Source organism: Rhinolophus hipposideros, assembly GCF_964194185.1.
Source record: "Rhinolophus hipposideros genome assembly, chromosome: 14".
NCBI classification, from domain to species: Eukaryota; Metazoa; Chordata; class Mammalia; order Chiroptera; family Rhinolophidae; genus Rhinolophus; species Rhinolophus hipposideros.
The window spans coordinates 59,202,637-59,212,813 of NC_138060.1; the positions used below are offsets into that span (position 1 = coordinate 59,202,637).

Genomic DNA, 10,177 nt, shown 5'->3' on the forward strand with positions numbered 1-10,177 from the left:
GAGGTAATGACAAAATCATCACTTCCTTTCATTTTCTTGTTGATGCAAAGACTCTTGAGTCCCTGGGAATACTGCAGATCACAGGATGGCATACTTGGGTGTGGTTAGCTGGGTGGTCTTTGCCATCAGGTAGACTGAGGGGGGGTTTCAACTTGGCCACCTCCCAGCAATGTAAGCCCGGCCAGGTCACTTTTCCTCTCGGTGTCTTCTTCCTTATCAGGTAATGAGGAAGAGTGTTCTGAGGACTGAATGAGATAATGTATATGAAGTGCTTTCCAAATTCCTGGCACACCGTATGCACTTAATAATAACAATAACAGTGATTATTATATAATTCTATTAACTCACACCAGGATATAATCGGCGAGGCAGCCAAACAATGATTTTTAGATTTTGCCCTGTTTTGTTTTTCACAAAAGATGAGAAGTTCAAAGAGCAGGGTACCACAGCAAGTGTCTGCCTCACACCTGACTCAAGTAGCCTTAGGCCAGGGTGGTCAGGGCAGCACTGGGAGTCTCTGAGATGGAAGTAGGGCAGCAGCATTTCCCAGGATGATTTCCTATGGGGACCATCGGTCATGAGGCATGTTAAGGCATGTTAAGTGTTCCAGGAAACACACTTTGGTACGTGCCGATGGAAAACCGGAGGAGATGGAAGGAAACTCAGAGGGTATGTTGGTTCATACCTGTGGGCATGGGAATCACGTGGGAAAGTACTTATAAACACAGAGGCCTGGGTCCCATCCAGACCTACTGAATCAGTACCTCTGACAAGGGGGAGGGTCTGGTGTGTATATTTTAAAGTACTTTCCCAGGTGACTCTGTCAGGCATTCCTAGTTAAAATCCTCTGATCTACTTCATTGCATTACAGATGAAGAAACTAAGGCCTAGAAAATGTTCATAGGCTTGTAGAAGGAGACAATGTGTGGCCGAAGGCTTAGGTTTGAATCCTCACTGTGTGACTTCTTGTAATTTGCTTAACTCCTTCATGCTTCACTGTCTTCGCATATAAAGGGAGCATACAACAATGTCAAATGACATTTGTGACTATTAAATGAGCTAAGGCAAGACAAACACTCTAGCTTGATGCGTCACATAGAGTTAGTGCTGAATAATTTCTGGCTATTTTGTCATCGTTACCAACACCATCATCTCTACTGCCATCGTCACCATTATCATCATTGCTATCATCATTACCACCATCATCACTATTTCCACCATTACCACCAGTATCACCACCACCACCACTGCCACCATCATCATCACCACCACCATCATCACTATTTCTACCATCACCACCAGTATCACCACCACCACCACCGCCACCACGGTCATCATCATCATCATCATCACCATCATCATCAGTGCCATCATCACCACCAGCACCACCACAATTACCACCCGCACCACCCCTATCATCATCATCACCACCATCATCATCGCTGTTTGCAGCACCATACCCAACCAGCTGGCGGCACACCTGGGGCTAAAATCCTGATCTTCAGACTCATAACTCAGTGCCTTTTTCACTATTAAGCCTCCAAATTCTCAAGGCAAACCTAAGGAGGCTTTAAGTATTTCATTGCCCAAGATTGTGCAACGAAATCTTTTTTTCTGATTAGAAAAATAAAAATCTTTTTCCCCCCCAAACTGGCTCTTGACACTCAGAATAAAGGAAATCAACTATATATGAGATATGAGAAGAAACTAAAAAGGGCCCCCTAGAAAAAGTCTTGTCTTTGCTACCAAGGGATAACCTTTAAGTAAATGGATGGCAGGAAGGAAATTCTCAATAATACTATTCTACAATAATCGAGCTTGCCATCTTCTAAGAGTGTCACTTCCTCGTTGAATAGTTCTGGTGTCCTGAGTAGGGGGCAGTACTGAAAGGAGTAGTTTGGGATGAGGTCTGATTGTATTGCTTGTCAGAGTCTTCTACCTAAAATATTTTTGGGTGGGCGCAGTGATGCCACCTCTGGTGTGCCATATTGTTGACTTCGATTGCAACAAGGCTGGGCAGTAGTGAAACCTCAGTAACCTCATCCCCACAGGTGGCAGCTATTTGTAGATTTGGTGGCTGGTCTCCTTCCCTAGTTGGGGGATTCCCCACCACATGAGTCTTGGTGGGAGATAGAGCCCACTTCTCCTACAGGAAGCCCATGCGTGCTGTCCCAGCTCCCACGGGGCCAGAGTGTAGGCGTGTGGCCTTAGCTCCATCCAAGCACTGCATGTACCTGCCACGTGCAGGGCGGTGGCAGTTCCTTCTGGAGCTGCTGCTACCTCTGGAGTGGTTGTGCCAGAGATAGGCTTCTTTTGTCTGACCTGTTTCTTCTGCCTTCCCATCAGTTTTGTGAGCTGTATAGCATCTTTTCTCTTTCTCTGAGTATAAACTCCTCCGTGTTTCACTTCCCTCCATTTTGTGTTTAATTATATTCATTTCTTTCTTTTTTCATTTTCCTGAATCATTTGTGATGTAGTTGTAGATATCATGACGTACATATCTGTGACACAATCACGATGCCATCTTGCCCGATATTGTTGCATACCTGTTTCTTCTGTATGGCAACTGGAGGTGATTTCTGTTGATTATAACTAAGAGTCCTGATGGACACATTCCTTGTTTGGGGAAGCAGGATGATGTGGAGGAAAAGTAGGTATTTGGGGACAAGATAGGCCTGAGTTGAAAATCTCTGATCTGGATCCCATGAGCTCGAGCAAGTCATTTATCTCTCCAAACCTCCCTTTTCTCATCTGGGTTAAAAACACAATGGCTACCTTACAAAGTTGTTGTGAACATGAGGCATACTGTGTGCAAGGCACATAGTACAGTGCCTGGCACATAGTAGGTGTTCCATGAATATTTATTGTGTGAGTGATCAAATGAATAAATACACTCGATCAGTGCTTCTCAACCTTGGCTCTACGTTATAACCACCTGGGGAACTTTTAAAAAATCTTGGTGCCAGATCACACCCCAGACCAATTGCATCAGAAACTTGGGAGCAGGACCCAGGCATTAGTATTTTTGGAAGCTCTCCACGTGATCTAGCATACTGCCCAGATTGAGAACCATGCCCTGAATGTTGGAGGATGAATTCTGTGAGCCCTCATGTCCTCCATGGTCTAAGTGGGGAAACAGAGGTCTTACAAGGTGGCTGTGAGATGTGGAAAGGTATGGACCCAGCACAGAGTAGGTTTCAGAAAAAGTCAGTTTCCAATCCCCTGTATGAGTCTTCAGGTAGGTGCAGTGCTCTGTGTGGGCCAGGTAAACGAAGACTTATTGGGGTGGGTCCTGAGATGCACTGGAATTTCCGCATACCCACTGAAATTTGTGCCTTGTGTTATTCTGCTCAGCCTGCCATAAAAAAAAAAATCCCACAGACGAGGTAGCTTCAACAACAGAAGTTTATTTTCTCACAGTTCTGGAGGCTGGAAGTCTGAGACGAAGGTGTCTGCAGAGTTGGTTCCCTCTGAGGCTGTGAGGGAGAATCTGCTCCATACCGTTCTCCTAGTTTTGGGTGGTTGCTGGCAATCTTTGGTGTTCCTTGGCTTGTGGTAGTATAACTGTAGTCTTCACGTGGCTTTCTCCCTTTGTCCCTGTCTGTGTCCAAACTTTTCCTTTTTTTAAGGACACCAGTCATTGGGTGAGGGGCCTGCCCTAGTGCAATATGACCTCATCTCAACGAACTGCCTATGTAACTAACCTACTTCCAGATGAGGTCACATTCAGAGGTATGGGGGTTAGGGTTTGAACATAGGAATTTGGTGGGGGACACAATTCAATCCAGAACGTGCTCTACACTATAGATTTGTATCCCCTGAAGAATCTCATGGAAATGCAACCCATGAAATTATAGGCCCGTAGACTTTATTTTTTAATCATGGGAAGGGATCTTACAAATCACTGAGCTCAAACCTCTCTAGTTAAGTTGAAAAAATAAACTCCAAAGGAGGGGAAGTGGCTTTCTGAAGGCCCAGCCAGAAAAGTGAGTGACTTCCTCATGGGACCAACATTTGTGGGTCCTCTAACGTTGAAATAAACAGAAGATACTTTGAAGAAATAACGATGTTCAGTATTATTGTTTTTTAAAAACTCATATTTTCCTTACCATTAGACAAGATCAGAAGCAGAAGTTTGAACAAATTGTAACCAAAGTGGGAGGAGCAGATACAGGTGGGTACGTTCTCTTCTAAACTTCTATAATTCATGGCAAATTGCCTTGGAATAATAGTTTCAATGACATGCTTCAATGACATGCCTAAGATATGCATTCCCACTTGTGTAAAAAAAGAAGTGAGGTCATTTTCTGTTGGTCCAGAGGGTTCACCCAAGTCATCTGGAAAAAGGGCCAGGAATTTCCTGGGACGAATGATCCTCTGGAAACCTTTCCCCAACTGTGAATGACTAGAGGCTGGCCAGCCTGAAAATGGACCTAATTCATCTTTGCTATCTCAACTCCCCCTACACAGGCTTTGCACTGGCTTCACCCTGACCTCACACAGAGCAGGCCCTCTATAAATGAGGCCAGGGACCTCCTGGAGGTCTACACGTCTCCTGCTCATGCCCTTTTTCCTGCAACCACCCGATTTCCCATGCCCGTCTGTTGGCCATTTCTTCTAAACATGCGGATGTTCAAGGCTGATTTTCTGAAATGGTCAAAGTCAAGGAATTGGGCTGCCTTTGTCCTCCTTTAGACCTTCTGGTCACACTTCCTTTTGTGGAAGAGCAGGGGTTTTGTGCGGGAGGGGACTACAACAACCTCACACCTAAAATCTGAGCTGGTTCCATGGTGGAGAGGGGAGATATATACAGAATAACTTGGTGAGGAGTTAGGATAACACCAGCTCCTCTTCACAAACTACCCCCAAACCTGCAAAGTAGCTCTCATCAAATTTTCAGGCTGCCTGAAGTTCCCAGCAGGAAGCAATATCATTCCGTCTGATTGGAGGGCTGATCTCTGAAAGATTCTTGTTCAGACACAAACAGATCATGAGATAGAAAAAAGCCTTGGACTTGGAGACAGAGACTTGGGTTACCAGACCCGAATGGGATAGGGGACCGAAAACTGAGCCACAGAGCACTCCAGACAGACTTGGCCTTGGACAATTTTGCCTAAGGCCTAAATGGAGCCAATTTCCCACCAGCCTGACCCACACAGAGATTGTTCCACATTTTAGCTCCAATCCTTCTTCTGTATCCCTCCCTTTACCCCAGACCCTAACCCAGTTTCCCCATAAGCAGAGAGCTTTGAGGAATCTTATGTAATGACCCTGGGTAGAAACAAGGAGGACGTAACTAGACAGAGGTAAGCCAATTCATGCTAATCTTTTATTTGTGCATATGATACAATGATGCTTTCTGTTTTTATGAGATGATTGCAATAGTAATTCGTATTAGTCTGGGCTAAATGATTTGCAAAAGCAAGTACTTTTACACACATGATTTCATGGGTACCTTCACCAGGTGGGCAGAGTCTGTCTTTGTGCTGTCAACATTTCTACAGTTTTACAGATGACGGCACTGAGGCTCTGAGAGGCCCAAAGTCACAGTGGGTAAGAAAAAGAGCTTGGTATTGGGGTTTGGGGTCAGGGCTCAAATTCCGAGAGCTTTCTCAGCCAGTTTACTTTGGAAATCTGTCCTACTGGGCTTTCCATACTTGTGGGTCTCTTTGTCCTGTCACAGGCAGCTTCACAAATGAAAACCATTAGGAGTTCAACAAACCAAGTGATGTCTGGGCTGGTGGGCTCTGGAGAATAATTCACGGGAAGCCCATGGATGATACCTGGAGTTGACTAGAAGATATAATATAAACAAGTGTCAGAAGAGGAAACAGAAGCAGAAAAAAGGCAAAAATATGATCTCCTATCCACTTAACCAACCACAAATATTACTGGGCACCAAGGAAAATTCTAGACATGCAACACAGGTTGTATCCTTGAGGAAGTGCCACTCTGGCTGAGGTCATCTGAGGTCTGGCGCTGTCCTGGGCTTGGAGGCCCATTCCTTTCAGGAATCGGCAAGGCTCTTCTCTTCTTGATTTTGTTTGAGAGTGGAAATGGAAATGCTGCGAAGAGGATCTTCCCCAGAAACTGTTGTGGATTTTTTTATGTTCCAGGAGTGGCAGGTCCGCAGCCTTGTGTCGAGGGCACCGTTCTTCAACTGGAGAGGGAGGGGTAGGCCTACAGGAATCCACCTGAGGTTTCACAGTGGTTTCAGTGGATGGAGGGAGGGGAGAGCAGGAGGTTGTGGCCAATGAACAGTGCGGTCAGAGAATGTAGAGTGTGGTCACGGGTCTCACCCACACTCCTTTCTGATAGGATGTCCCTCTATCTTCCTGTTTATACCTTTCTGTCTCTGTGCCTCTTCTCTTGGATTTCCAAGGAGCTGGATTAGGAGAAGACTCTTGATTAAAGATTGCCCGGGAAGCTAGTCTATTGGGAATGCCAAAACATCACTAGAGATGTAAAGAGATGGGCATGATTGTATTTAATGAAGTGCTCCAAGTGATATGGCTGTGTGTTGTTGAAAAAAATACTTGGATAAGCATCTTAGTATGTGAAGGAATGGGATGGAGTGGGGACAGTGAAGGGAGCTTCTCCAAGGACATGCTGTGTGGTGATACCCCGGAACCTGGCTTCTAAGAAAAGCGGGTGCAAAACCCGTGGCGGTTTGGTTTGGCCAAGTGGGTGTGTGAATCCTGGAATCCTGCGCCCTTCTGCTCCCTGGGCTGAGCCTGCCATCTAAATAAAAGTTGAACAAAAGTTTAATCCTATCAATTTGAGGGGGCACCAAATGATTAGCCTGACAGAAGCCCATAGGCTTATCTCTGACCCTGTAACCATCTCATGGTCTCCTTCCTTTTCCTATTTCTTCCATTCATGGTGAGTAATGGCCCCTCCTATTGGTTATCCCTTCACCAGCCCTCTCCAGCAGGTGTTACTGACCTAATTCTTGAAATGAGACCCTCACTCTTTCCCAGCCAGGTCAAATTCCTCCAAGGCTGGCCACCTAATGACAAACAGATCTTTGAAATTGTAGCTGGAACTGAAGGGAAAAATACATCTCTAGGCTCCAGCTGAGGGCTGTATTAGTCGCTACTTTATTCAGCAAGCATGTATTAGGTGCCATAGTAACTCTGTGCAAAGTCCTGCTCAAGGAACTGAGCAAGACTCTGGTATTCCCATTTTCGAGGACTTGCAGCCAAATGTTTCTAACTAAGGTGCATGTCAGAACCCCCTGGGGAGCTTTCCAAAGGCCCCATTCCAGAGCTGAATCAGGTTCACAGATTGGAACCAGGTCTGTGTGGTTAAGTTTAGAGGGTGGCTTTTTATCTATGTTTTTGGATGTGAAGCTATGAGATTGTGTAAGAGGTAGGCATGTGTACCACTAACTAAAAAGCAAGGTCAAGCATAGTCATTGCCATGGAGAAGATTAAACAATGTGCTCTGAGTGTAGACTAGGGAAGAAAGGTTAGTATCTATAAAGAAGCAGCCTCGGGCAAGGAAGGTCGAAAGCGCCCCATGCTGTATTTCCCCTGAAAGCATAAATTAGAAGAATAAGGACAGCTGTCATTCTTTGTTCCTTCTCAGAACATAGTGATAGATCACCAGGGTCCATGCTTAGCAGGGTGTAGGAACAGGTAACCGTCCTTAGGCAGTTTGCAGTCTGAAGGGGCAGGGAGATAAGACATGCAAGTGTGTAACTAGCACGTGTGGTGGAAAGTGACAAATAATATTTTCGAGGGGACAAGCAGAGTGCCACAGCAAAACGGAGAGGGCACTGCTGATTTAAAGATTGAGGAGGGCTTTCAGAGGGAGGTGGCCTTTCAGCTGAGGTTTGCTTGTAGGTTGGGGAGTAGAAGGGCACATGTTCCAGGCCCAGGTGACAGCATGACAAGGGCCCAGAGGTAAGTGGGAGAAGGATCTCTGGAAAGGGGCCAGTGGTCTTTTGTGGTTGGATCCCAAGCTGGTTGGGGGTGGGAGTTTAGGGTGGAATAAGAATGGAAAAGTCAGTTGGTACTAGATTAAAGGGGTCTTGGAAGACTTGCTAAGGTGTCTGGGCTTTATTTCTATGTGACTAGGAGCCAGTAAGGCTTTTGAAGCACCCTGATTTCAATGCAGAGGACCCTTGGTGGGGAAAGAGATGAGCAGCAAAAAACTGCTAAGGAAGTGAGGCCATTGTAGGGGGATGAATGCGTCAGCTTATGATGGCAAGAACATCTCTGAGAGACACTGGGCAGGCAGAGGCAATAAATCTTGGCCGTGGGAGTGGAGGGAAAGGAAATGCAGGGCTCGAAGATGACTCAGGTTTGGAGTATGAACGACTGGGGCACTATTATCACACATAGTGAGTTTCAGGTCCTCATCAAGTCTTGACGATGCTCCTTTCTGGGACATCTTCCTTGTTTTAGAACCTTCTGAACTAAGCAATAAGAAATCCAAGTCTAAATGAAGGAATGAATGATGAACTCAGAATCCAAGAAATGTTTTTCTTGATGGCAATATACAATTTGCAGGTGGGGATCCACTTTTCTGCAGAAGAGGGGGCATGTACCTGGTGTAATGTATTTCTTTCGCCCCCCTCCCCGCCACCAGGATGCTGTAGCTTCCCAGTGTTAAACTTTCTGCAGGGCTCCTTCCTGTACCACTTCTCCTTGCTCCCACTCCAGCTCCTTTGTCTATCGCTACCTGCAGCACTAAACTCTCTTTCAGTAGAACGAGGCACCCTCATAGTGGAAGGCCCCTGGAGAGTGAGGTAACGGGGAAGAGCTCGACCCCTGTGACCTGCAGAAGTGCCGGAGCAGACTTTTGAGGTGTCTGCGGAACTTGACCCCGACGAAGACATAGAGCACTGGGTTGAAGCAGCAATGGGAGAAAGCAAAATTGCGGCAGATGAGCAAGACGTAATCCAGCTGCTGGCTGATCTCACAGCTCCGGATGACCTCCAGTCTCAACAGTGTCTGCAGAAACAGCGTCAGGTTGTAGGGAGCCCAGCTGATGAAGTGTGCCACCACAATGGTGAGGATGAGCCTGACAGTCCGGTGGTGCCGTCTGGACCGTGACCGGAACAGGGTCCTGAGAATCTCCACGTAGCAGAACAGGATAATCCCCATGGAGAGCAGGAAGAAGACGATGTGCTGGTAGACCGAGGCCAGGAACCACTTGAGTTCTGAGTAATCACAGCGGGAAGGTTCTGGATTCTGAAACACTTTGTGGAAGATGGCATCAGGGATGGAGGACAGGATGCTGACGGCCCACACAGCTGTGGTCACGAGCACTCGGCACTGCAGGGTGTGGACTCGCAGGGATGAGAGGGGGTTCACCACAGACAGGTAGCGGTGGACGGTCATGATGGTCAGGAAGAAGATACTGCTGGAGAGGCTGATGGAAAAGACCATGTTGAGGAGCTTGCAGGAGAAGTCTCCCAGCACCCAGCCCCAGTGGTACTCCAAGGTCCACAGAGGCAACAAGGAGGAGAACACCAGGTCGGAGAGGCATAGGTTGAGGATGAAGACATTGGTGAGGGACTCCAGGCTCTCATACTTCACCACGACCCACAACACCAGGCTGTTGCCCACCAGGCTGAGGAAGAACACCAGGCTGTACAGGATGGTGGTGCTGAAGGCAGCAAAGGTGAAGGTCCGCTTCTCACACAGAAAGCTGTCAGGATCATACTCGTAATGGGTGGTGGACTCTGGGATGCCTGAGGGCTCCATCTAGACATTGAGAGCGGCTGAAGTGATAGAGACATGGGTTGAAAGGTACATGGTTAGGCTGTAGTTCCCGGGAATTCGTATTACAGAAATGTGTGGTCCATGGACTTGCTACCGTGTTTCCCCGAAAATAAGACCTAGCCGGACCATCAGTTCTAATGCGTCTTTTGGAGCAAAAATTGATATAAGACTCAGTCTTATTTTAATATCATATAAGACCAGGTCTTTATAACATAATAATATAATATAATATAATATAATATAATATAATATAATATAATATAATATAATATAATGTAATGTAATGTAATACTGGGTCTTACATTAATTTTTGCTCCAAAAGACGCATTAAAGCCGACAGTCTGGCTATGTCTTATTTTTGGGGAAACACGGTACTAGTTGGTGAACTATTTGTAACAAGATTAGGATCTTTCACCAGAAAATGGAGTCATTAAGTATATTCT

The 10,177-nt window shown here is 46.1% G+C and overlaps 1 protein-coding gene across 1 annotated transcript; it reads right to left on the reverse strand.

Annotated features, from left to right (window-relative positions):
• Positions 1–8,708: 8,708 nt before the first annotated feature.
• XCR1 (X-C motif chemokine receptor 1) lies at positions 8,709–9,716 on the reverse strand (the record flags this gene model as incomplete). The annotated part of the gene is made up of 1 exon (XM_081072367.1): positions 8,709–9,716. The coding sequence occupies one exon, from the start codon at positions 9,714–9,716 to the stop codon at positions 8,709–8,711; it is 1,008 nt and encodes a 335-aa protein (XP_080928493.1).
• Positions 9,717–10,177: the final 461 nt, after the last annotated feature.